The 27,623-nt window shown below is 45.2% G+C and overlaps 1 protein-coding gene across 1 annotated transcript in view; it reads left to right on the forward strand.

Annotated features, from left to right (window-relative positions):
- LOC116507151 (utrophin-like) overlaps window positions 1–27,623 on the forward strand; it is a 121,256-nt gene that overhangs the window by 47,384 nt on the left and 46,249 nt on the right. Inside the window, 1 exon segment of the mRNA XM_032215105.1 lies at window positions 25,381–25,442. Coding sequence (XP_032070996.1) covers window positions 25,381–25,442 — 62 coding nt within the window.

A 27,623-nucleotide genomic window follows, 5' to 3' on the forward strand; every position in this document is an offset into this window, starting at 1 on the left:
TTCAGTGTGGAAACAATACTGAATTCTTGCTGATTCTGAGACTGACAATTCATAAAAGGCTATTTGATACCTGATGGATATAGAATATAGAAGTAATGTCAATATCAATATTGTTGCAAATGGTTACAGATTTAATTTCCCTCCCATCTTCTGACTGGAGCTGCATGTAACCTAGAGTAATTAAATAAAGGAAGGAAGGAAGAAAGTACTTTCCATATACACTGTAACCATGCAACAGTGGAAAAGATACATTTTGTTCCATGTCTCACTTTCTTTTTCACATAGTTCTAGCTGATTTAACTTGGATAAGGGAGCTGTTTTAATTCCCCAGGCTCTTTAAGTGGGGTTTCTCTTCTTTCTTTCTGCAAACACTTGAATACTTGAGATACAATAGTAGCCAACATGACTTGCATAGAAAGAAAATGTAACGAACAGTCTGTTCTAAGAGTAATTAATCTTTTGGACCTCTTGTTTTCCCAGTTTCTACTGGCTTCGCTGCTGCTTTTCAGCTGCCATTGAAACGGGGAGGGGGGGCATGGTATTTGGGAGGGGAATCATTATGTACTGGAGGATTGTTATTAGGAGTTATTCTGACCATCTCTCTGCGCATGTGGAAGAAGGGAGTTTCCCGCCGAGGCCAACTGTCCAGCATTCCAACCTGAGATTTTTGAAGACATCCCCCACCTGATGGTTGGGTGAATTATGATTGGACTATGCACTGGGGTGCCAAGGGGAGGAGATTGAATCATACATGATATCTATTGCTTTCGCGCCTTTTTACTCAGACTCAGCTTTGCTTTGCTTCTCATTGTTTGTAATCAGTAAAAATAGACTTAATTCTGAAATATGGAGTTGAGTGGTTTCTTTCTTGATTATTAAATGAAGAGGCACCTGACATTAAGCTGAGTCTCACCTCGCACCCAGCCCGGAGCGAATACCTTCCAAGGGGGGTGCACTCAACGGAAAAAAAATGTCCTTCCATGGCAGTCACCAAGAGGAGGATATGGCAGCAGCTGCAGCACCATCATTAACAGAAATGTTGGCTGACCTGCAAGTGGAGGAACCTACTGTTGAACCCAGGTGGTCTTGGGGAGTGGGACAGAAAGAGGAACCTGAAGAACCGGTAACTGGAGTCACGATGAGGAGGCCCAGAAAACCAGCTGCTGATTGGCGTGGACCTGAAGAGGAAGACTTCATGATGTCCCAAGCCATGAAACTGAAAAGGAGCATGGGAAAAACGCCGGGCTTGAGAGAGTGGTGTGGAAAGAGGACCCGAGGAGGAACTAGAGAAAAGGTACCCGTTGCATGGTTTAAGAGAGGCTGGAGGGGCCGAAGGGGAATGTGCACAAGAAGACCCAGCACCGACTTCACTCCCTGCAGCTAGAGACATTCCGAGAGGGGGGGGGGCAGGCAACGCCGAATGGCTAAGGTTCCACCCTTAAGTGTAAAATATGCTGGAGAGCCCAGAGAATTGGGGTTGTTTTAAATTCAGGTTTGGAATTATATGCAAATATATGGACCTGACCTGAATTCAGATGAAGCTAAAGTAAGAATAGTATTAATGGCTCTGGAGAAGAAGGCAGCTGAATGGATGGTTGGATTACATAATAGTGATTCCCCTCTCCTAAGAAACTTTAATGGGTTTATGGCAGCCCTGAGAAGATGCTTTGATGACCCTCTCACCGAGCACCGGGCTAGAATTAAATTTACGACCCTTAGACAGGGCAAAAGGACTGTGCCTGAGTATGTACAGGAATTCCAGGAATTGTCAGCGGGACAATTGAGGGGATGGTCTGAAGAGGCCTTGTTAGATCGTTTCGCGGATGGCTTGAACAAAGACGTTTACCAGCACTGTGTAAACAGGAGACTCCCCCGCCATTTAGAACCTTGGTACGAGGCTGCAGCAGATGTTGAAATTGATTTGGCCAGACTTCATTACAAGGGAGAAGGAGAAGCTGAGGATTCCCCCCTCCCACCAAATCCCCCCTCCCAAAGGTGCAAAAAGGAGGAAGGGGAGGATTCACAGGCAAACCCAAGCGTCCCGTCTGCTTCCGCTGTGGGGAGGAGGGGCACCGTGCTGTGAATTGCCGAGTCAAGATGACTCACACCGCTCCACCCCCCACCCCCCCCCCAAGAGAGAAAAAGCATGAGAAGCCTCCTAGCAAGAAAAGGGAACCTGTTTTGATGCGGGAGGAGATTTCTCGACGCTTTGGGCTGGAGGAAGGAGGGAGTGGAAACCCCAGTTAGTCTGACGACAGTTACTCTGAGGACGCAGACCGCTGGGTAAGTTCCCGTTCGGGGCCCATATTTATCCCAGTTGAACTTAGAGTGCCCTCTTCTGGCATGCAAGAGAAACTTCTGGCTCTTTTAGACTCTGGTTGCTCACGTTGCATTATAAGCCCAGATGTAGTTGAAAAAATGGGGTTGAAGCTGAAAACTTTGAAAATCCCAATTGCATTTTGCCAATTAGATGGCTCTATTGCGGGGAAAAGTCCTGCTCATTTTGCTACTGAACCCATCGAAATGTGGTTGGGAACTCACCAAGAGATGATAACTTTTATTGTAGCCCCAGGAATGGATTGGCCCCTTATATTAGGACTCCCCTGGCTCCATAAATGGAACCCACGCATAAACTGGAGAGATGGGTGGTTACGAATTCGGTCGGCCACACCCCCTGAGGGGAGGATGGAGGATCCGGAGTCAGATACGGCTGGCCCCAAACTGGCAGCCAGAGGGCAAGAAAGAATTGAGGGGGAGGAAAGAATCCCGAAGGAATACTGGGACCTGAAAGATGTTTTCAGTGAAAAATCTTCTGATCAGTTGCCCCCTCACAGGCCCACCAATTGCACCATTGATAGTCTACCTGGGGTGAAGCTCCCGAAACCCCAAATTTATTCAATGACCCTTAGGGAGATGGACGAAATGAGAAAATTCATTGATAAAAACTTGGAAAGGGGCTTCATTGAACCAGCTAGACCCAAAGTGGCAGCCCCAGTGTTATTCAGAGAGAAGAAGGATGGCTCCTTTCGTTTATGTGTGAATTTTAAAAATCTTAACTGCATTTCTGCCCAAAATCTTTACCCTTTACCACTGATGAAGGACATGCGGGCACAACTAGGGAAGGGGAGGATCTTCACTAAATTGGACCTGCAGGAAGCATACTATCGGGTCAGAATTAAGGAGGGGATGAGTGGAAAACTGCATTCAATTGCCCTCTTGGTTGCTTCCAACTTCGAGTAATGCCATTTGGCCTCCAGGGGGCGCCAGCGGTTTTCATGCAATTAATTAATGAAGTTTTACATGACCATCTTTACAAAGGCGTGATGGTCTATCTAGATGATATCCTTATTTACATGGAAACACGTGAAGAACACGTGAAACTTGTTCGCACAGTTCTCAAAAAACTACGTGCAGCGGAACTATATGCCAAATTATCCAAGTGCAAATTTCATCAGGAGAGGGTAGATTACCTGGGCTATCGAATCTCCCACAAAGGGATAGAGATGGACCCGGCAAAGGTTAAAGCTGTCACCGAATGGGAAGCCCCACGCACGCGTAAGCAGTTACAGAGCTTTTTCGGGTTTGCTAACTTCTGTCGTCAATTTATTCCCTCTTTTGCTAAGATCACTCTTCCAATCACTAACCTCCTGAAGTCAAAAGGAGGGGCAAAGCCCAAACCTAGCAAACCTTTGAACTGGACTATGGAGTGTCAGGCTGCTTTCGAGAAATTGAAGCGCCTGTTTGCACAGGAACTGGTCTGCAAACACCCAGACATGGACACACCTTTTGTGGTCCAGGCTGATGCTAGTGATGTGGCGGTGGGGACAGTACTGCTTCAGGCAAATACACAAGGGAAATTGCAACCCTGCGCTTACATCTCTTGTAAGCTAACCGACACTGAGAGATGCTGGGCTATTTGGGAGAAGGAAGCTTTTGCTGTTCGTTGGGCTTTGATGACCTGGTGTCATTTTCTAGAGGGCGCAAAACACCCTTTTGAGGTGTGGACTGACCACAAGAACTTACAGGCATTGAAGACCCCCAGAAAACTATCTCCCAAACAAAAGCAGTGGGCACAACATTTCAATAGATTCAATTTTACTTTGAAATACATTCCGGGAGGAAATTTTTTTATGGCTGATGCTTTGTCCAGGCTTCCGCAGTACAACAGTTCAAAGCTCTGTGTTGTCCAGCCTGTCATACCCACGAGAAATCTGGCCACTCCTGTTGTCACCAGGAGTCAGGCGACCTCTAAGTTAGAGGTCACACAAGACTTTGTCACTGACCTGAAGGGGGCTCTTACAAATGATGAGTGGTTCCAGCAACATAAGAATGAGTGCACCATGAAAGATGGACTGGCTTGTATTGGTGCTAAGTTATACGTGCCTACATCCATTAGATCCACGGTCCTTCAACGTGCTCATGACTCTCGCATGGCCGGACACTTTGGGTTCGTCAAAACCCTGCATCTCATTAAGAGGCAATTTTGGTGGCCTTCATTGAAAAAAGACATTGAATCTTATGTGGTTAGTTGCCCCACTTGTGCTGCTGCAAAACGCCTGCTGGGTAAATCCCAGGGGTTGCTCCAGGCGATAACCCACCCGGAAGCCCCGTGGAAGGAGATCTCTATGGATTTCATTGTTGAACCTCCGGAGAGTCAGGGAAATACAGTGATCTGGGTTGTCACTGACTTATTCTCCAAGCAAGTTCATTTTATTCCTTGCTCCAAGATCCCATCCGCCAAATCCCTGGCTAAGTTCATCACACATATCTATCGCTTGCATGGGGTTCCGGACCGCATCATTTCGGATAGGAGGGTCCAGTTCACCTCACTATTTTGGAAAGAATTGCTGAAACTTATTGGCTCCGCCCAGGGCTTAAGGTCCTCCCACCATCCTCAGACTAATGGGGCCTGCGAGAGGACTAACTCTGTGCTGGAACAATATCTTCCTTGTTTCATCAACTACCAGCAAGATAATTGGGTGGAATTGTTGCCTCATGCTGAGGTAGCATACAACAATTCAGTGCACAGTAGCACAGGCTTTACCCACTTCCGGTTGTTTACGAACATGATTTTGTGCCCATCCCCGAGATTCCTCGCGAGAAACCACAGGTGTCATCCCTCTCTGAGTGGAGTGCTCGCCTTCGAGAGATGTGGTCTTTGACGCACCTGGCACTGGATGCTGCACACCGCACGCACAAAAAACAGACGGATAGGAAAAGGCCAAAACCTAATGACTATAAAGTTGGTGATCATGTCTATTTATCCACTAAGTTTCTTCATACAACTCAAAAGTCTAAGAAATTGGGTCCCAAATACATTGGCCGGTTTCCAATTATCAAAGTCATCAACCCTGTCCCCATCCATCTCCAATTACCTAAGCATCTCAACTGGGTTTATCCTGTTTTTCATGTTAATCTCCTGAAATCGGAACGTATTTCTCCATTGAGGGCTCCTTTTCCGCCTTCGCCCGTCCCGCTTTTGGTTGAGAGTGAGCAGCATTTTGAAGTCCGGGAAATTTTGGACTCTTGTAAACGGAGAAACCATATTCAGTATCTTGTGGCTTGGAAACATTTTCCCCCTTCTCACACTGAATGGGTTGATAAATCCCATGTGCGAGCTCCTTGTCTGCTCCGCAAATTCTGCTCTACTTACCCAGACAAACCCTGACCTCTCTGTGGATTTCTAATTTCCCCCTTTCCCTTTTCTCTTCTATGTCATGTTGTTCGTTTGTTTGTCTGTGTTCTTTCGTTTCTGCAGGTGTGACTGTCCTTTTCTGGAGGAGGGCCGGATGTCAGCCTCTGCTTCGCTGCTGCTTTTCGGCTGCCATTGAAACAGGGAGGGGGGCATGGTATTTGGGAGGGGAATCATTATGTACTGGAGGATTGTTATTAGGAGTTATTCTGACCATCTCTCTGCGCATGTGGAAGAAGGGAGTTTCCCATCGAGGCCAACTGTCCAACATTCCAACCTGATGATGATTTTTGAAGACATCCCCCACCTGATGGTTGGATGAATTATGATTGGACTATGAACTGGGGGTGCCAAGGGGAGGGGATTGAATCATACATGATATCTATTGCTTTCATGCCTTTTTACTCAGACTCAGCTTTGCTTTGCTTCTCATCGTTTGTAATCAGTAAAAGTACACTTAATTCTGAAACATAGAGTTGAGTGGTTTCTTTCTTGATTATTAAATGAAGAGGCACCTGACATTCACGTGCTGTGGTTTCTAGACAGATGTAGCAATTGAAGGAAACTAATTTATTTGTTAACTCATAAGTTATTAAAATTGGATACAATTGAGTTTCTTCCTGCTCAGTTTTTTACTTACTCCAGGAAACTGTTACCTATGTTCAGTGCTGTTTTGGAGAGTTTTTCCTTCTATTGGCTCCTTTTCATGGCCTTTAAATGGTAATCTTTGTCCAATCATATATTAGGCATATTATCTAAGTTTGAATTGAAAGAACTGTCCTTTTTGAGCAAGTATTGTTGCTTGATATAATTAGACTCCTTTCAGTCTGGTTTCAGGCCTGGGTACAGCACAGAAATCGCTTTGGTCGCACTGACCGATGATCTCTGGCGGGCTAGGGATAGAGGTCATTCCTCTATCCTGGTGCTTCTTGAGCTCTCAGCGGCCTTCGATACCATCGACTATGGTATCCTTCTGCGACGGCTGGAGGAGGTGGGAGTGAGAGGCACCGTTTTACGGTGGTTCTCCTCTTACCTCTCTGACAGGTCGCAGTCGGTGTTGGTCGGGGGGCAAAGGTTGACCCCATAGGCCCCTTAAATGTGGTGTGCCACAGGCAAAGGTGGACCCCTAGGCCCCTTAAATGTGGTGCCCCCCTCCTATTTAACATCTACATGAAGCTGCTGGGCGAGATCATTCAACAGCGCGGGGTTAAGTACCATCAGTATGCTGATGATACACAATTGTATCTCTCTTCCCCGTGCCAGCTCAGTGTAGTGGCGGATGTGATGTGCCGATGCCTGGAAGCTGTCAGGATCTGGATGGGGGTGAACAAACTTGTACTCAATCCCGACAAGACTGAGTGGCTGTGGATGCTGCCCCCGAAGGATAGCCCAGACAGTCCTTCCTTAATCCTGGGGGGTGAAAATTTACACCCATCAGAGAGGACCCACAATTTGGGGGTCCTCCTGGATTCACAGCTGACACTGGAACACCATCTGTCGGCTGTGACCAGGGGGGCCTTTGCCCAGGTTCGCCTGGTGCATCAATTGCGGCCCTATTTGGATTGGGAGGCACTTCAAACGGTTACTCACACCCTTGTCACCTCAAGCCTGGATTACTGCAACGCGCTCTACATGGGGCTACCCTTGAAAAGTGTTTGGAGACTGCAGCCGTGCGAGCGATATTGGGTGTACCGAGGTACACCCACGTTACACCTATCCTCCGCAAGCTGCACTGGCTGCCTATTGGTCTCCGGATGCAATTCAAGGTCTTGGTCATTACCTTTAAAGCCCTACATAGCTTAGGGCCAGCGTACCTGCAAGACCGCCTACTGCCACATACCTCCCAGCGACTGGTGAGATCCCACAGGGTGGGCCTCCTTCAAATGCCATCAGCCAGAAGGAGAGCCTTCTCTGTGGCTGCTCCGACCCTTTGGAATGAGCTTCCCCCAGAGATCCGGACCTTACCCACTCTCATGGCCTTCAGAAAAGCCGTTAAAACCTGGCTATTCCGGCAGGCCTGGGCCGGTTGACCTCATTGTTGAGGTCCAGCCCCGATCAGAACGAATGCATGTGTTGTGTTTTTAAATCTGTCCTTTTTATTTTTATTTTTATTACTTCTTTCCTCTTCTTTTTGTAAGCCGCCCGGAGTCCTCCGGGATTGGGCGGCCTATAAATTTTATTAATAAATAATAAATAAATAAATAAATAAATAAATAATGATGGTAGTCATTGGAGAGAGCAACTGATAACATACTACAGTGTATACATTTCTGCAATAGATTCACCTTATAATGGTTTTGTATAAAGAAAAACATACATAATAATGTATGCACCACTGAAAATCACATTGTTTGAGTTAGTTGGCTTTATAAATCAGTAAATTAAAATAAAAAATATTTTTTGTCCTGCCTTGATATATAGTTTAACGTTAAGTATAAAGGGAGATAAAATTTCAGCTGAATGGGAAACAACTGCATTTCCAGAAAGGTCTTTCCTAGCTCCTTGTTTTCCTGCCTTATATTTTGAGATAGGAAGCTTTTGGAGATATGAGAAAAATCCCTATAGAAATATTAATATTAAATATTAAGAATCCTCTTATATCTAGATATCCTTGTTTTCTAGATACAGGATAGTGATTGGCAGTGGTGTGTATGCCATTGTGAGAAGATCTGGGAGGAAGGATTTCAGAAGAAAATCAATTTGAGATATTTAGTACTCTCCAACTTGACTTAATTACTTATTAGATTCCTCCCCCCTGTCTTACCTCTAGAAGTTCAAGACAATATAGATTGTATTTCCTTTTCCAGTTTTCTTTGCACAGCAATAGTGAAAACAATCTGGACTATCATTATATGACAGCAATCCACTGGCTCATAATGTAGCTACTGTAAATACAGGAGCTAGTGCTGCCATTTCATACTGCTTGCTTCCCAAGCAGTAAAACTACAAAGCATAATTTTATAATACGATGAAGTAAAAAGTATGCTTAAATTGTTGCACTTGGTTTAAAACAAGTTTTCATTAAATTAGGTTGGATTTATGCCTTAAAAATGTTTTAGGATTGTAGCTCTAGTAATTTTCTGATTAGAGACTGATTAGTTTTCAGAATACTTCTCCCAGTTCAGGAAATTAGAGCAGTGCCATATGAAGAGACAGTGGTATAAAGAGAGAAATCATGCACACTTTCTTACACATTATTTGAGTGCGCTTAATTGTGAGTTAGAATGTTTCATGGTCTTTAGGATTAAAGATAGGGTGGAAGTATTCTGCTTCAGAAAATAAATGGTACTTTTCATTTAGCAGTTAATTATAATTAGTAGTCTTCATTTCTTCAGAGTGGAACCTTTAATGTTAGATAATGGAATATAAGTATCATACTTGATTTGCATTTTCAGGATTATGAAAATGATGCCATCTTTTTGCCAAATATGATTTTATCATATTTTGTTTGGTAAGTTATTATGGGTTGGAAACATACTTATTTTTTATATACAAAGTTGCCAGGACTTGCTGTCAGTATGATTATGTCACAAGATTATGGGCTGAAGTATTACACATTGCAGGGATATTGATGCTCATTCAGATAATCTGTTTTAATGTTTAATGTTGTGTCCCCCAAAGAAAAACAAGTGCCTTTTTGCTACTAAATTTAGCTCACTGTTACAATAAAAGAATTTAATTTCAAAGTATTTCCATGACCATCTGATTGCAATTTGGCACCTTCAGATAGGACTGTGATTCCAAGAAATCTGAGCCAATGCCTTGTGAGAGCTGTAATCCAAACATATCTGGAAGGTTCCAGTTTGTAAAGTTTAGTGTATGTATCAATCTGTATAATCTGCAAAGTCCAAGATAGGTTTGGAGTGCTGGCCATTAAGAAATGAATGAGGTATCAGGTTATACAGCACATTTCATTGCATAGATTGACAGAATGTCATCCATCATAGTCTTTGGGTGTATTGCTTTACATTCCAAATTAAGTAAATATTAACCATAGTTTAATTTGGATGAAAGACCACCCGTGAGCTGTTTCTGAATACTTCAAGTTGGCAGTTTTAAACTTTTATCAGCTCAAAAGGTCTGAGAAAATGTAGGGCTTTGTGCTATTGGACCAGAGGTGGGTTCCTACTGGTTCAGACCAGTTCGGCCGAGTAGGTAGTAACTTGGCTGCCCACGCACCTGAACTGGTTCTATTGTCGGCGGTGCTAACTTTAGTTCTCCAATCTCCATTACAGAAATGTAATACCCCCCCCCCCACTTTTCTAATGTCCTGCACATACTCAGACTTTTTTAAGTGTAAATGTGCATGCGAGAGGAGCATTTACACCTAAAACATTGTGCACGCCGAACCGACAGTAATTCCGGTAGCAACCCATCCTGTACTGAACCAAAAGAAAGTTCAAAAGTGAGAAGAATGTGCAATGAAGAATGGTACTTGGCAGTTATGTGTGTCTTTGCAAGTACTCCTTATTGCCATTTGTTCAACCACAGTTTGAAGTTACGATGGCACTGAATGAAGTGACTTACAGCTAACTTTCTAAGATATAGCTGTTGTAACACTTTCATGGTCACATGATCAAGTTCAGGTGCTTGGCAGCCACTCCCATTTATGATTAGTATTGACTACAGGGATGCTTCAGTTCCTTCCACTTGCCTCTCTCTCCCTCCCCCCCAAATATCTGCCCTTTTGGGTGCATTTCTTGGTGGTGGTAGCCCAGGGACTCTCAGAAATCTCAGCCAGCTGCCACCACACAGACCTCTGCTTCAGGTCTAGTGCAACCTGCATCATTGCTGAAGACCTCAGCTTCAAGCCATCCCTCCGGTCAGCCAGCCCCACAGCATAAAGCTCCTACTGCCACACACTTTGCAGGCTCTTCTGTGCCCAGATAACCTTCATTGTGTTCCTCCCACTGCTGACAGAGATAAATGATTAACCTTTAGCTTTCTCAGAAAGCTAAACAGAAATCTCCAAACTTGACAACTTTAAAACTTGTGGACTTCAATTCCCAGAATTCCTCAGCTAAGTAGTTCTGGGAATTGAAGTCCATAAGTCTTAAAGGTTGCTATGGTAAGTTGGAGACCCCTGTTCTAGAATAATTAGAACAATTACAGTGGTTGGAATATATAGGTGGGTTAATTAGCTTATTGATAAAAGTTTCTTGTCGATGTCTTAACATGCTTACATTAATGAAGCTGATTTTTCCATATGATTAAATATGTTCTTACCCATTGATTGTCTTATTACAAAGAATCTGCTTGTGATCAGTGATGCAACAACATGTCACACTTAAATATAATGGGATTATCTTGAATTTATATGAATTTGAGATTAGATAATAGATGGACTCATATATTGTACTAATATCTTGTCATTTTAGCTAAGGTTTGTTGAAGAAGCCAAAAGGATTGGGGTTCACATATAGCACTGAACAAGAAATTATTGTTTGTAAATGACAGAGCTGGTTTTATAGATATGCTGTTCCAATGCTAGATAAATCATATATGTCAAATATGAGTTAGGTGACTTAAGTAACCAATATAGAACTGGTGAACTTTGTCCCATAGCAATTAATCCTGCAGGGAACTCATGACTGGGGTTAATGGGATCAATTGACAGTTAAGGTTTCAAGGTTATTGGATGGTTAATTAGAATATAAGGACTTACTGAAGTTTGCTACTATTTATTGAAACAAGTTATTATGCAAGATGCTTGACAGGAAATCTTCCTTTTCAACTTCTAATTTCTTATTAATAGTATATTACTAATAATTTACATTGATTGCTCTTCTATGATTAGAGCACTGAACTGAGGGAACAACTCCATATGGTTCAAGGCGCACTGGTGTTTTGGAAAGCTCTTAAATTTAGTGTGAGGCATAGTTTCTAAGGCATATTTTATAGAATGGCATCATTTGCCAATCAAACCATTGTGGCTTAGACAACAAATTATGATTAATGAAATGATAGCTAGGCATTGCCGTTTTTAACAATTACCGTCCAGTCTAGAACCTCCCCTTTGTTGGGAAGGTTGTTGAGAAGGTGGTGGCCTTCCAGCTTCAACGGTCCTTGGAGGAAGCTAGCTATCTTGACCCCTTCCAGTCCGGCTTCAGACCTGGTTACAGCACAGAAACCGCTTTGGTCGCATTGACCGATGATCTCTGGAGAGCCAGGGATGGAGGCCATGCGTCCATCCTGGTTCTCCTTGACCTCTCGGCGGCTTTCGATACCATCGACCATGGTATCCTTCTGCGACGACTGCGGGAGGTGGGGGTGGGAGGCACTGTTTTGCAGTGGTTCTCCTCCTACCTCTCGGACAGGTCGCAGTCGGTGTTGGTTGGGGGGCAGAGATCGTCCCCGAGGCCCCTAACATATGGGGTGCCGCAGGGTTCGGTCTTATCACCCCTACTATTTAATATTTACATGAAACCGCTGGGCGAGATCATTCGGAGGCACGGGATAAAATACCACCAATACGCGGACGATACTCAGCAGTATCTGTCCGCCCCGTGCCAACTCAATGAAGCGGTGGACGTGATGAGCCGGGGTCTTGAGGCCGTTAAGAACTGGATGAGAGCTAGCAAACTGGTACTCAACCCAGACAAGACCGAGTGGCTGTTGTGTTTTCCTCCCAATAATTTGGCCAGTGTTCCATCGCTCAGGCTGGGGGGTCAAATTTTACACCCCTCAGATAGGGTTCGCAACTTGGGAGTCCTCCTGGACCCACAGCTGACTTTCGACCATCATTTGTCGGCTGTGACCAGGGGGCATTTGCCCAGGTTCGCCTGGTGCGCCAGTTGCGACCCTACCTGAACCGGGAGGCCCTCACAACAGTCACTCGAGCCCTTGTGATCTCTAGGCTGGAATACTGCAATGTGCTCTACATGGGGTTGCCCTTGAAGAGCATCCGGCGACTTCAGCTAGTCCAGAATGCGGCCGCGCGAGTGATTGTGGGCGCACCGCGGTTCGCCCACATAACACCAATCCTCCGCGAGCTGCGCTGGCTACCTGTTGATCTCCGGGTGCGCTTCAAGGTGCTACTCACCATCCATAAATCTCTCCATGGTAGTGGATCTGAGTACTTGAGAGACCGCCTCCCGCCGATTACCTCCCTTCGACCGATTAGATCGCACAGATTAGGCCTCCTCCGAGTTCCATCCGCTAGTCAGTGCCGACTGGCGACTACGCGGAGGAGAGCCTTCTCAGTAGCAGCTCCGACCCTTTGGAACGATCTCCCCGTGGAGATTCGCACCCTCACCACCGTCCAGACCTTCCGCACAGCCCTTAGGATCTGGCTATCCCGTCAGGCCTGGGGATAAGATTCTAATTTGCCCCACCCGAATGTTGAATGAAAGTTGTGTTTTATTGTTTTATTTTTATTTATGCACTGTCTTGTGTTTTTGTTTTGCACCCCCCCCCTTCCCATGTATTGTAAGCCGCCCTGAGTCCCCTCAGGGAAAAGGGCGGCCTATAAATCATAATAAACTACAAACTACAAACTACACTGTGTAAACATAACCACAGAATCTAAGTAAACAAAGTTGTGTTTGCATTTGATTTAAAAATGATTCTAAGATGCTCTTGTGAAATGGCTTGTGTTTGTGATATTTGCTCAGAAATTTGAATAGGCTTGACACGACTCCCATGGGTCATATATCAAACACGAGGACATCCCTTTCTTACTTCCACAATCCCATTCTCTTTCTAGTAGTCAAGATATCTTTTGAGTTTTTTGAGTTTTTTTAAATGAAAAAGTGAAATTCTTTAATAATTGGATCCTGAAAAAGGAACTTTTGCCAGTTGAGCAGTACTATTAGCAAAGATTGTCATCTAAAGCAGAGAATCATGTTTAAAAATAATACTGAATAATATAATAAAAGGCATTGCCTAACTCATTAATATTTATTGCATTTTTATGTAAAAAGGATTTGTGGAAATACCAAAACTGAGGACACGTGGGTGTGTTTATGTATTCATTATTATTTACTACTCTGCAATCACTATTTGATTAAACTTTTTATGCCTCACTTTTATATCCTGCTGTCTGGGTTGAATTGCTGTCTGGACAATTTACAAAATAGAAACAAAACAAAACCTGTCTACCTCGAAAGTTATACTTAAATAAATTCTCCCTAAAGAAGGAAAACAAACCAGGGAAAGAGAAAAGCAAAAAGTATCTGGAGAATGAATTTAGCTTTGGGCTTCTCAATGCATTAGGATTTTGTTCCATATATTGAAGCTTGGAATGGTCTAATTAGTTCCCCAAAGTTACTGTAGTGATGGGAGTTGGCATGGAAAGGACTCAGTGCTCAGTTCCTCTTTACTGAAGCTCTCCAGTGGGTGCAGAGGTGGGTTTTTTCTTTTTTGGCAGTGAGCTTCATTTCTAGCATTGCTATTCCAGCCCACGGTCTTTTCTGCATAGGCTTTCCTTATAGCTGTCATCTGAAACCATAAGCAAAACATGATGATTGTTTCATCTGGATGAAGAAATGTTTAAAGTAGAAAGTGCTATTGTTATTCAGATGTTATTACCGCCACATGTCGAAGAAGCACAGCTGTCATTGTCCCTGTCTGCTCACTGATCCATTTGGAAGTGATGAGGGTGTAGAATTCAGCAGTGGCACAGCAGTGGGGGTGGCACAATTACTTATGGTGTGAGGGAAACAAAGTCCACAACTACTTTAAAAGACACCATCTAAGAGGGGTACTGATAAATGATTGGCTTGAAATTAGAAGGAAATTTTATATCCAACTACCCAAATGGATATCCCCAACGGAAACCCTGATATACCCAAATCTGATAAACTTCGACAAAAATGTTATTTATAAACAACTGTTAGACAACCAAAATAGACTAAACTCCAGGGAAAACTTGGCTGAAATGGGAATAAATATTGATTGGTGGCCATACTTTCAAATACAAAATAAGTACAAATCAGATCTAGCACAATTTGGCTTTCAGGACAAGGACCAGGAATTGGATAAAATTTTAATAGGACCAGACGAGAAATTAATCTCGAAAATATATAACTGTTTGCTGATTCGAAAAATGGAAACAGAAAGAGTGAAAGAAGTTATGGTAACCTGGGCCCAGAATATCGGCCACACAATTGAGTTAGATGACTGGGAAAGGGTATGGGAGTGGAAACTGAAATTAACGAAATCGACGGCCTACAAAGAAAATGTCTACAAAATGTTCTACCGCTGGCATCTCTCCCCGACAAGACTGGCAAAAATTTCCACAAAATCATCGGCCAAATGCTGGAAATGCAAAATAACACTGGGCACTTACTACCACATGTGGTGGACGTGTCCGGTGGCTAAGACATATTGGAAGCGAATGCTAAGGTGGCTGAATGAAATTATGTCAATTAAATTAAACCTTAATCCAGAAATGTTTCTATTAGGGATAATAGATCCAAAAATAATTAAAACTAATCAATATCTACTCGTCCATATCTTGACGGTGGCAAGGATCGCATATGCGCAGTGCTGGAAGAAAGAAAATGCCCCCACTAGTACAACGGTTATGAATAAAATTTTAGAAATAGCGGAAATGAATAGATTGACAATGCTGATTAACAAAAAAGAAGACACAGACTTCTACAAAGTCTGGGAGAAATTATATAAATGGTTTGATAAGAAAGACAATGAGAATTAAGATATAAAATGAGATAGTTGATTAATTTAAAATGACTTAAGCAACAACTTAAATATACAATACACAAAGACTAAGTGACAAATGAGAGAAGAAACGTATTAGAGGTGAGAATTCACTTACAAGTAATATCATTAGACCACAGTGTTGGGAAAACTTGATGATCTGATAGGAAAAATCCGTTATAAGTACCTGATGGAATTAGCAACCTAGTCTTATACTAGGCAAGGTGAGATGAACTATGTGAGATGAACAGCGCCATCTGCGCTGTAAATATGTAAAGAGTTTTATCTCTCTTTTGTATTTTGCATTTTGTAAATCTTGCCTTTTTTATAACCTTCAATTAAGGAAAAAAAAAGAATCAGGTCACCCCCTGAAGAGGAAAATATGTAAACACAACAACGGAAAGAGGGGATGGAGAGAGGAGTAGAAGGAAAGATAGGAAGGAGGGGAGAAAGGAGAGGAAAAGGAGAGAGGGAAAAGTAGAGGAAGAAACGGAGGGAATGCAAGAGTAGGTGAGAGGGGAGGAAAGGGAAGAAGAGGGGAAGAGCAGAGGAGAGGAAGGGGAAGGAGAGAAGGGAAAGGAGAGGAGGAAGGAAGGAAGGAGAGAAGAAAGGAGGGAAAGGAAGGAGGGAAGGAAGGAGGGAGGGAAGCAAGGAGGGAAGGAAGGAAGGAGGGAAGAAAGGAGAGAAGGAGAGAAGAAAGGGAAGGAAGGAGGGAAGGAAGGAGAGAAGGAGAGAAGAAAGGAGGGAAAGGAAGGAGGGAAGGAAGGAGGGAGGGAAGCAAGGAGGGAAGGAAGGAGGGAAGAAAGGAGAGAAGGAGAGAAGAAAGGGAAGGAAGGAGGGAAGGAAGGAGAGAAGGAGAGAAGAAAGGAGGGAAGGAAGGAGGGAATGAAGGAGAGAAGAAAGGGAAGGAAGGAGGGAAGGAAGGAGGGAAGGAGAGAAAGAGAGAAGAAAGGAGGGAAGGAAGGGGGAAGGAAGGAGAGAAGAAAGGAGGGAAGGAAGGAGGGAAGGAAGGAGGGAAGGAAGGAAGAAGAAGTAGGATTGTTGTAAAATAAGATGGGTGTATGGGATGGTAAGAAAGCAATCTCAATTATATTGTCAATTGTAGGGGAGAAAAATTGTTATAAATACATATTATTAAAAAAAAAAAGAATTCATCTAAAGGTTGGTTGTGGGTTCTCCATCCCTGCGCTAAATGTTTTAAACAGCAGACTGCCTTCTCTCATGTATGTTTCTTAATTGTTCATTAAGAGCATCATTTACATTTTAGATGGAAAATAGATGCCTGATATCCCCTAGACTTGAAATCGTAAAATGCATGAGCTGGAAGGTACTATAAGTCATACAGTTTAGCCATCTGCTGCAGGAATCCATTGCATCTCACTTATTTTGGCCACATCATATGTGGGAATTCACTAGAGAAAATAATTACATTGGGAAAAGTTAGTGGTAAAAGGAAAACAGGCTGTCAAAGAACACGATGGCTGGACACTATCATATCTGACACCAGCCAGAGCATAGAACAACTCAAAGTAGTGCAAGATTTAGAAGATCGATCCATAGAATTGCCAAGAATCAGACACAACTGAATGGATAACAATCATAATCATCATGGCCATTTAAAAAACCTTTTAGTGAAAATGGATTTACTACTGATGTACTTAACAGCTCTTGCTATCATTAAATTCTCTTTAATATTCAGGCCTAATAGCCATTATTTTAATTTGAACCCACTAATCTTTGACCCCCTCTCAGTTCCAACATAGGGCAGGTCTGCTCTTACAAGGACATTATGTCCTTTTTGATATTTGCAGATAAATTATATATATATATATGTTATATTTGTGCTGATAAATAAATAAAGGGAGACTAGTATAGATCTATTTCAAGCTATTTAGCTCTCATCAGCTAGCCATACCCTTGTTGGGAATCGAACCTGTGCTCTATTGCCTCTTAGGCAGATGTGTTAACCATTGAGCTACAGGGCTCGACTCCTTATCAGCCAGGCCAGGGTGAAAGGTATATATTTAAAGTCACAACCCCTGGTATGCCCAAATATGGGAGGAAGATCACACTTCCATTCTCTGTTCTTCGGCTCGTCACAAGAGACCATCCAGACAGAAACCCAATGTTTTTTACTGTTGCCTTTTTGTTACATTTGTTATATTTGTGCTGATAAATAAATAAAGGGAGACTAGTATAGATCTATTTCAAGCTATTTAGCTCTCATCAGCTAGCCATCAGCACAAATATAACACATGTAACAAAAAGGCAACAGTAAAAAATATTGGGTTTCTGTCTGGATGGTCTCTTGTGACGAGCCGAAGAACAGAGAATGGAAGTGTGATCTTCCTCCCATATTTGGGCATACCAGGGGTTGTGACTTTAAATATATACCTTTCACCCTGGCCTGGCTGATAAGGAGTCGAGCCCTGTAGCTCAATGGTTAACACATCTGCCTAAGAGGCAATAGAGCACAGGTTCGATTCCCAACAAGGGTATGGCTAGCTGATGAGAGCTAAATAGCTTGAAATAGATCTATACTAGTCTCCCTTTATTTATTTATCAGCACAAATATAACAAATGTAACAAAAAGGCAACAGTAAAAAAATATTGGGTTTCTGTCTGGATGGTCTCTTGTGACGAGCCGAAGAACAGAGAATGGAAGTGTGATCTTCCTCCCATATTTGGGCATACCAGGGGTTGTGACTTTATATATATATACATACACACATACATACACACACACACACACACACACACACACACACACACACATACATACATACATACATACTTTAAACTTCTCTGATTGGATTATGGTTTCTGTCATTGACAACAAAATAAATGTGATTATTGTATTAGTTGGAGATAAAAAGAACTAAACTGCTGCACACATCAAGGCATCAGTGTGGGAAGGGCGGCTCTATAGGACGGGATCATCTCAATTCTACTGCTTTGAAATTCCCTGCCTAGAGGCATGTCTTAAAATCCCACCTGTTGTCTCTTAAATGGCATGTTGAGACAGTTCACACAAGCATTTGGATGTGCATGATGGTTCTCCAGTGATTTATGTTTGTTGGTTGATGTTTTTATGAATTACTGATTTTTTTAATGTAATGTATAAAAATTAATGAATAATTTGGCTGTTCAATTCTTCAGTTCTGCCTGGACATTTTGGGGAGAGAGTTGAAGCATATAGATTAGAGCAGTATAATCCCAAGGAAAGCAAATGGAAGCTTGTTATTCTGCAGCATTCTTGGTCTTGTGATTGAAAACCACAGGCTAATTCCTGCTTTTATTTCTAAATTCCTTCAGCAATTAAAGGAAAGGGGAATTTTAAGAACTAGTTAAAAAAGAATGTTGACCTTTGTGTCGTAATATAATGGATGATGCCAAAATGAGTTTGGCATTCCAAGCACATTTTGAAATTAGCAATATTAGTCTCAAACTTCTGTTTGATAAAAGTAACAGGAATGAACCAAAGCAAAGAAGGAGAAAGAGAAGCCTAATAAATTACTTCAGTGTTTTGTTTTAGCAGAGAGGGAAGTCTAACTGATATCACATTTTTTGGGGAGAAACAATGTTCAATCCAGAGAAGAGGTGAAATATCCAGATAACTCTAAATACCATTCTCTATCTTTGTAGAAGATAATTAAGGTAATTATCTCTGTGGGAGCAAATTAAGAGGACTTTCTCATTGCCTGTTAAGAGCTTCAGGGTTTGAAGCATTTCAGCCCAGTGAAACTCAGGAATTCGATAGCTCTTTCTTAATAATTAGTTTGTATGAACTCTTCAGAAATTATCAGTCTTCGGAATTTGCTTCTCCTGAAAAGATTAACAGTTTGTTTTTGAGGACTCTTAAGAAAAATTTTGGTCAGGGGAAGGTACAGAAAATCTGTTCTCCATAATGAATGAGGAGGAGTATCCAGAATGGGTTGACCTTATCGTCTCGTGATTGGATTGAGTCAGATAAGCTCTTTGGGCAACGCCCCCTGGCACCAGGTATTCCCCAGTTTTTCTGATTCAAACCGATCGTGAGAAGTTGCTCATTCTGGATCTCCAGCAATTTACTAGGATTTAAAGAAAATTCATTTGGACCTGTCGAATCTTGCCTCCCTGCACTGCGCACAGCCTCCTCCTGCAGGATCGGGACTGCCACTAGCCCCCTGGGGCGGCACGCTGCCCTGGCCACTGAGTGAATCTGAAGACATTCAGTGAGGACCTTGGCCGGGCAGCAGGAGGATAGGGCACAAGCCTCCTGAGGCAAGCCCTAGCCGCGGAGGATCGTAAGTCACTGGAGCACTCTGTCGCTCCCCTCAGGGGTTGAGCAACGAACCGGGGCTTCCCAAACGTCCCAGAGCGCCCGCGCTGCCTCCACGTGGCCAGAAGATTGTGAGGAAGCCGAAGAAGCCTTTCCTGGCCACAGTGGCATCGGAGAAAAGGCAGGAGGAAAAGAATCCAGCTGAGAGGGCGCGCGGCAGCTCCCTGGAGCACAAGCCGCTCTTCAGGTACTTTTAAATTTCGTGCACTTTTTGCAAGCCGGGAGGTGCCATTTTGAAGCCAGGAGGACCCACGTGGTTCAAGATGGCGTCTCCTAGCAGCTACCAGGAAGAAGAATCCCAGGCAGCTGTAAGCATGGACTGCAGCCCCACCGGAGGGGCAGAAGAGCAAGCATCCAGGTCAGTGGCTTCCCCAGAGACTGCCTGGGGGGGGGGGGGAGAAGGAAAGGCTAAATGTAAAAGCAAGCACCTCCCCTCCAGGGCAGATCCAGAGGAAGGGGGGGGTCACAAGCCCTCCAAGCTCTCTAAGTACAAGAGGAGGAGGCATAAGGCTTTAGAGAGGCTCTGCAAGAAGGCTGCCAGCCATCAGGCCACCCCAGGCAAAGGGGGGAAAACTCCAGGCGCTCCCTTACCCAGTGGAGGCACAGTGGAGAATCCAGCCCTGCCAGCAAGGATCCCTATAGACACCTCAGGACTTTGGGGCAGTGACGTGTGGTGAGCTTTATGGCTGGTGAGGCAAGCGGGCAAAAGCCACTATATATCTACCGCCCTATGTCTGCCAGCATCAGGGCTTCGGCGGGGCTTTCGGAAAGCCCCGCCAAAGCCCTGGTGTGGCTTTCCAAAAGCCCCACTGAAGCCCCGCCGCTGTGTCCGCCATACAGGCAGGATGCGTCCTGCTCTATGGCAGACACAGCGGCAGGGCTTTAAAGCCCCGGCGCTGTTTCTGCCATGCAAGCGGGACGCGTTTTGCTCTATAACGGACACAGTGCTGGGGCTTCGGCGGGGCTTTCTGAAAGGGCAGGACTCTGAACACGGCATAAGCCGCAGCCAGGGCAGAGGGGAAAGTGGCGGCAGCGGAGGTAGTGGCAGTGGCAGCCGATGAAGCTCCTGTGATGCAAAGTGCCCCGCCGCTGCCAAGGCCAACATTCATGCCGCTGCCGATGCCGCGGGCGGGCGGCGGCATCGTCGTCGTCGTGAATGTCGGCCTCGGCGGCGGCGGGGCACTTTGCATCACGGAAGCCGCCAAGCACCTTTGCTGCAGACCCGCAGCCCAGCACCATACCCGGGTCTGCAGCAAAGGCCCCGCCGCCACCGAGGCCGCCACCCTCCCGCTGCCCCGGCCTGCAGCCAGCCCAGCAGTTAAGTCTGCGGGCTTTACTTCCCAGTAGCCCCATATTCGCTTACCATGTTTGTTGGCTATAAATTCCCAAGTGGCTTCCATATGCAGATTGCTTTAATTTCCCATGTCAGGGATGATAATAACAATAATGTCTTAATGCAGACTTAATCATTCTTAAGGGAGAGTTTTTGAAATAAGAGACCTCTAAGTCTTCTGATGGTTCTGCTCTTGGCGGCTCCTGCGATGCAAAGTAGAAAGTTGAACTTGCTCACACAGGCGCGTTTTACAAGCAAGGCTCCTGCTGCTAGATTGCGCAGTCGCTCAAGTGCAAGGCATGATTCGCTGCTCCCAGATCAGGAGGCGGGAGAATCACGTGCCTCCTTTGCATACAAAATTTTTCGCTTTTTAACCCTTGCTTAACTCTTAAAAGGCGAAAAATTTGGATTTGGATTTGGATTTTATTCAATTTGTAGGCCGCCCTATTCCCCGAAGGGACTCAGGGCGGCTGAACAAAGCCAAGGGAGAGGAAATTACAAAAAGTGAGACAAAGACAAGCAAACAATACAAACAGTTTAAAAGCACAACAGACACAGCAAATTCGAGTAGGGGGGGGACTCAACCCCAGGCTTGCTGGGACAGTCAGGTCTTCACGGCCGTCTGGAAGGCCTGAAGGGTGGAGAGGGTCCGAATCTCCATGGGGAGCTCGTTCCAAAGGGCTGGGGCAGCCACAGAGAAGGCCCTCCTCCGAGTAGTCGCCAGCTGACATTGACTGGCAGATGGAATATGGAGGAGGCCTAATCTGTGGGATCGAATGGGTCTGTGGGAGGTAATCGGCAGAAGGCGGTCTCTGAAGTACCCAGGTCCAATACCATGTAGGGCTTTATAAGTAATAACTAGCACCCTGAAGCGTATCCGGAGACCAATAGGTAGCCAGTGCAGCTCGCGGAGGATAGGTGTAATGCCAATGGGCATCTCCTACAACTGGCCCCTCACCCTCCTCTTCAGACAAGGTGTTCTTCAATGTGGACCAAGAGCTGGCTAAGCTACTGGCGCAGCCCGCCATAGATGATCCAGTCATGGCTCTTCATACATCCACCAACATGCCTGGGGAGCCAGAGGATGCCTTGAAGGCAGAGGGCAAGAAGGCGGACCTCACCTTGTAGAGGGGTCATCAAGCAGCGGCCTGGGCTGTGAAAGCAGCCACCACAGCCTCCTTCATCATCAGATCATCCTTGCTGTGGCTGCAGGAGCTACAGCAACGCACCCCCATAGCAGATGTCTGGTCACATCAGGACATCAACAAGCCGGTTGCAGCCATCCAGTTTTCATCAGATGCCACCTTGGCTGCAGCCAGATTTGCTTCCAGAGTGATCGCGGTGTCGGTGGCATCACGCAGACTGCTGTGGCTACGGCAGTGGCAGGCGGAGGTTCGTCATAAGTGGCGCCTGGCTTCGGCCCCCTTCACAGGGGACTCCCTCTTTGGCTCGGCTCTGGACCGGTTCCTGATTGAGAACAAGGACAAGAGGAAGGTCCTGGCCACTGCCCAGAAGAAAGGCAGCTTCAGGACGACTCCATACCCCAGACGCTCCTACTCAGGGGCAGGACTCTGGTTCCTTCTTTTGGGGTCAGGACTCCTTTAGGGAGCCAGAGGCAGGGTTCTCTGGAAACAGGCAGTACCAGGGGGGATTCCCTGCTAGGCAGAGGTACCCAGAGAGACAGCAGAGAGGCAGGCAGCAGAAGTGGCCTTTCGAGGGGGTGGAGGAGGCGGAGGGGGGCACTTCTTTCGCAAAAATTAAAGCTAGGCCCAGCGTTCTCCCCATTGGGGGGTGCTTAGCGCACTTTGCCGACCGCTGGGACCTCACCTCCTCTGACAGGTGGGTGCAGAAGACCATCAGGCATGGCCTTTCACTCGAATTTCTTTCGAGTCCCCCGAGCTTCTTCCGGATATGTCCGGTTTCAAAGAACTCGACCCAGAGGTTGCTGATGCAGGAGGCCATCTAACACCTGTTGGAGATCAGGGCGATCCAGCCGGTGCCTCCAGAGCAACAGGGTCAGGGGCACTACTCCATTCTGTTTGTCATCCCCAAGACCTCAAGGGGCTGGAGAGCAATCCTTGACCTGAAACACCTGAACTGTTCCATTCGTTATAGGAGGTTCAAGATGCACTTCCTGCACTCTATCTTGGAGGGGGTTAGACAGGGAGACTTTCTCACCTCCATAGACCTCACTGAGGCCTACCTGCATGTTCCCATTGCCCAGGATCACCACAGGTATCTCAGGTTTTGCTACATGGGACACCACTATCAGTACCGGGCCCTCCCCTTTGGGCTGTCTTTGGCCCTGAGGGTATTCACGAAGGTAATGGCAGCGCTGGCAGCGCACCTGAGACAGGTCCTGGTGCGCATCCAATGTTACGGTTTTCTTTTGCAGTCATCTTCCTTTAGGGGTGCCCTACGAGATCTAGATGTCACCATGATAGTCCTGAGGGACCACGGGTTTACGGTAAACCTAGCCAAGAGTCACCTAGGAGCCAGAATAGACACCCAGACGGGCATGGTTTTTCTGTCGCCTGACAGACAGATTGCACTTAGACAGCTAGCCTCCTCGGTAGCCAGGAAGCGCAAGGTGTCCTTAGCCACTCTGTCTAAACTGCTAGGCACCATGGTCTCCGCCATTGGCATCGTCCCATGGGCTCGCCTCCACACCAGAGATCTCCAATGGTTCCTCTTGCCGTTCCAGCGAAGGCGCACGAGCTGTTCACAGACCAAGGTACTTCTCCCAGTAGAGGTCTCCCGCTCCCTGACTTGGTGGACATCCCCAGCGATCACAAAGGGCGAAACTTGGTGGACACCAGACTTCTTGACGGTAACGACGGACGCCAGTCTGAGCGGGTGGGGTGCCCATCTGCAGGCTCAGATGGCACAAGGACAGTGGACTCAGGCAGAAGAGACTCACAACATAAACTGGTTGGAGCTCAGGGCGATCCGCCTGGTCATGTTACATTTCCAGAACTCGGTCAGGGGCCAGCACATATTAGTCCTCACTGACAATATCACCACCAAGGCCCACATAAACAGGCGGGGGGGACCAGATCAAGGGCCCTCATGAGGCCAAATGTCTGGGACAGTGGGCCGAAAGGAATCTCTGGTCTTTGAGGGAAGAACACATAGCGGGGGTGGACAACACCAGGAACGACTGGCTCAGCCGGGCCGAGGTGGACAACTCAGAGTGGAGGCTGCAGCCGGCGTTCTTCGAGGAGGTGGCTGAGCGCTTCGGGCACCCTGAGGTTGATCTCTTCGCCACTCCTCTCAACACCCAGCTCCCGAGGGTCTTCTCCAGGTACCAGACATGGGGGGGGCGGAAGGGACGGACACTCTGCGGAGTTCATGGCCCAGGGGTCTTCTTTATGCCTTTCCTCCCTTGCCCCTGATCCCCAGGGTCATACGGAAGATCCTTCAGGAGGGGGCGGAAGTGGTTCTGTTGGCTCCTCATTGGCCCCGGAGGCCGTGGTTTGCAGATCTCCAGTCTCTGTCTGCGGAGAGTCCCTGGGGAGTCCCCCAGGAGAGGATCCCTCAGCCAGGGGTTGCTGGAACACCCGGATCCTCAATGGCTCCAGTTGACCGCTTGGCGATTGAGCGGAGCATCCTGAGGAAAGACCTCTTCTCCACCACGGTGATAAGGACTATCCAGGCCGCCCACAGACCCTCCACGGAGCGCATCTATGGCTCCACGTGGCGGGCCTTTGACTCTTGGTGTAACTCCCAGGGGTACAATTCTATCCAGGCTACGGTGCCACAGGTTCTGGACTTCCTCCAGGCGGGCCTGGATAGAGAGTTAGCTCCTAACATAATTAGGAGACAGGTTTCAGCCATCTCATCAGTTCTCCTGTGTGGCAGAAACCAGAGTTTGACGCACCACCCCAGGCAATTCCTTAAGGGGGTTTCCAATCTCAAACCGCCGAAAGCTAAGAATTGAATTAAGAGTCTGGAGTGAATGGTGCAACGAGTCGGATAGAGCTCTTCGTCATTAAAACTGGGGAATACCTGGTGCCAGGGGGCGTTGCCCAAAGAGCTTATCTGACTCAATCCAATCACGAGAGGATAAGGTCAACCCATTCTGGATACTCCTCCCCCCACTATGAGAAGAGGCATATCAGGTAAGTACCAACACCCTTTCTCTTTCTAAACAGCAGTTTACATTCTGACAGAGACATATATTATCCTTGAATTTTGAGAGTCATGTAGCTTGAAAATCATATTCCAATTTGAAATGTTACCTTATGTCTCCATGTTCAGAGGAACCTGTGTTTTTTTCTTGATAACTTTTCTTGGAAGAAAAATTTTGGCTGGTATACCATTGCATAAAACTGAGAACCAAGATATTTAAATTTCTTAACTCTTATTTTCTAGATGAGCACAAAGATGTACAAAAGAAAACCTTTACCAAGTGGATAAACACTCGCTTTTCGAAGGTAAGAATGGCTCACAGTGGCTATTTTTTAATCTCTTTTCTTCTAGATGTATTGAACTTCCATGCAAGAGCATCAAGTCGAAAAAGGCTAGCTTAAGTTATGTTCAGTAAAACATAGCATCTTCAGTTATGTGTTGGATTATATAATATGTTCCAATTCTAGATCCCCAACAATATTTGTTTTGCTCTCTCCCTCTTTCTCCATTAGGTCCCTCATATTAGCTGTAACCTAATTGTGCTAATCACCCTTTAAAACGGCCATTTTCTTTGCCACTAAGTTCCTTCTTTCCATCCTCAGCTCAAGTTTGCAGGATTTGGTTAATGCATAACTTTTTGAAATACCTTTTGTTATAAAGGACCCAGTAATAGACTGCGTACATTATATGTTTCTTGACAGCTGACTGTGTTGGCAGAACCTTCTCCAGAGATTCTGACATTTCTGGAAACAAATGTTTGATTCATTGTCTTTTAAAAGCCGCATGCAGAAATTCCACAGTCATTTTCAGAGCAGTATGGCATTGTCAGCAGTGTTGTTGGGATTCCAGAATTGCAACCCCAAAGTAAATCTTTTGCTTTTTCCAGCAATGAACAAAGTTATTTCATATCCAGTGATGTGGGTATGGGTGCTCAGTATGATGACCTTTTGCCTAATGGAAGAGCTCAGTTAAATGCAACATTCGGCAACTTGTATAGGATGTTCCAGTGTAGATTTGGCTGCATCTATATGCATTGATCTTATAGTGTACCTCTACTACAGGGGTGTCAAACTCGATTTCATTGAGGACCACATAAGGGTTTTGTTTGATATCGGAGGGCCAAGGTAGGAAAGGCCAGGAGTGGCCATGGTGGACATGACATGGGACATGTCAGGGGCACCTGTGACATCCCTGAGACCCTCCCTCACTCTCATTATAATCTTCCTTCCTTCCTTCCTTCCTTCCATCCATCCATCCATCCATCCATCCATCCATCCATCCATCCATCCATCCATCCTCTTTTTCCTTATTTTTCCTTCCTTGCTCTCTTCCCATCTTTCTTTTCCTTTGTCTTTTTTCTTTCCCTTTCTACTTTCCTCTCCCTTCATCCATGCTCAAATGTAAAAGGGGAAACATTTCTCCTTTTGTTTTGTTTTTAGTTTGTTTTGCTAGCCCTCTGCCAGCAAAAATGGAGCTGGGGGGGGGCTGCTTGTACTCCCATGCCCAATATTTGACTGGGATGGCCTCCTGCAGCCTTTTGCCAGTGAAAACAGAGCTCCATATGTGCAGTTTTTGCTGGCAAAGGCCCCACAAGTCAGTCCTTTGCTATTTCCAGGCTGACCCTGTGGGTCAGATCTAAGCCTTAAGTTTGACATCCCTGCTGTACTGAGTACAGATAGATTTAGGTAGATTACAGACATACTCAATTTACAACCTTTTGTTTAGTGAACGAAGTTACAAAACCATATTGAAAAAATCAACATGACCATTTTTTAGACTTACAAACCTTGTACCATTCCTGTGGTCATATGATAAAAATTTAGGCCCTTGATAAATGTATTTATGACAGCTGCACTGTTCCATGGTCATGTCATCATCTTTGTAACCTTTCCAACTGTTTTCCGAAAAGGAAAATAAGTGGGGGGGAGCCAGATTTGCTTAACAACTGCGTGATTCACTTAACAATTCCAGTGATTTGCCTAACAACCGTGGCAAAAAAGGTTGTAAAAGGAGACACAATTTGCTTAACAACTGCCTTGCTTAAAAATAGAAATTTGGGCTCAATTGCAGGCATAAAACTGATTGTAGCTGTAAGTTGGATAGCATAAAACTAAGGTTGATTGTTTGCAGTTCCTATTTTTATCTATATATGTTAGATATTATTAGCGTTGATGGCACTGTGTCTCAAAGTAGCCTATGCCCCATGGTATTCTGACCTAGGCTTTCCCAAAAAGCACAAGGCAGAGTCCTGGTCCTGACAAAACCCCTTTTATTAAATGAATGTGAATTCCTCTCATTCACATTCAGCAAGGCCTGGCAAACAGTCTTTCAAAGGAATATTTATGACTACAGGCCTTATCTATCTTGGAAAGCTGCCATGTAAATATTGTCCATATGAGGTGCTGTGCAAACTGGGCACAGAGTCTCTGATATTCACAGATAGATCTTCACACTCCTGAAATGAATCTAATGACCGAATGAACAAT

Source organism: Thamnophis elegans, chromosome 4 (genome assembly GCF_009769535.1).
Source record: "Thamnophis elegans isolate rThaEle1 chromosome 4, rThaEle1.pri, whole genome shotgun sequence".
Classification (NCBI taxonomy): domain Eukaryota; kingdom Metazoa; phylum Chordata; class Lepidosauria; order Squamata; family Colubridae; genus Thamnophis; species Thamnophis elegans.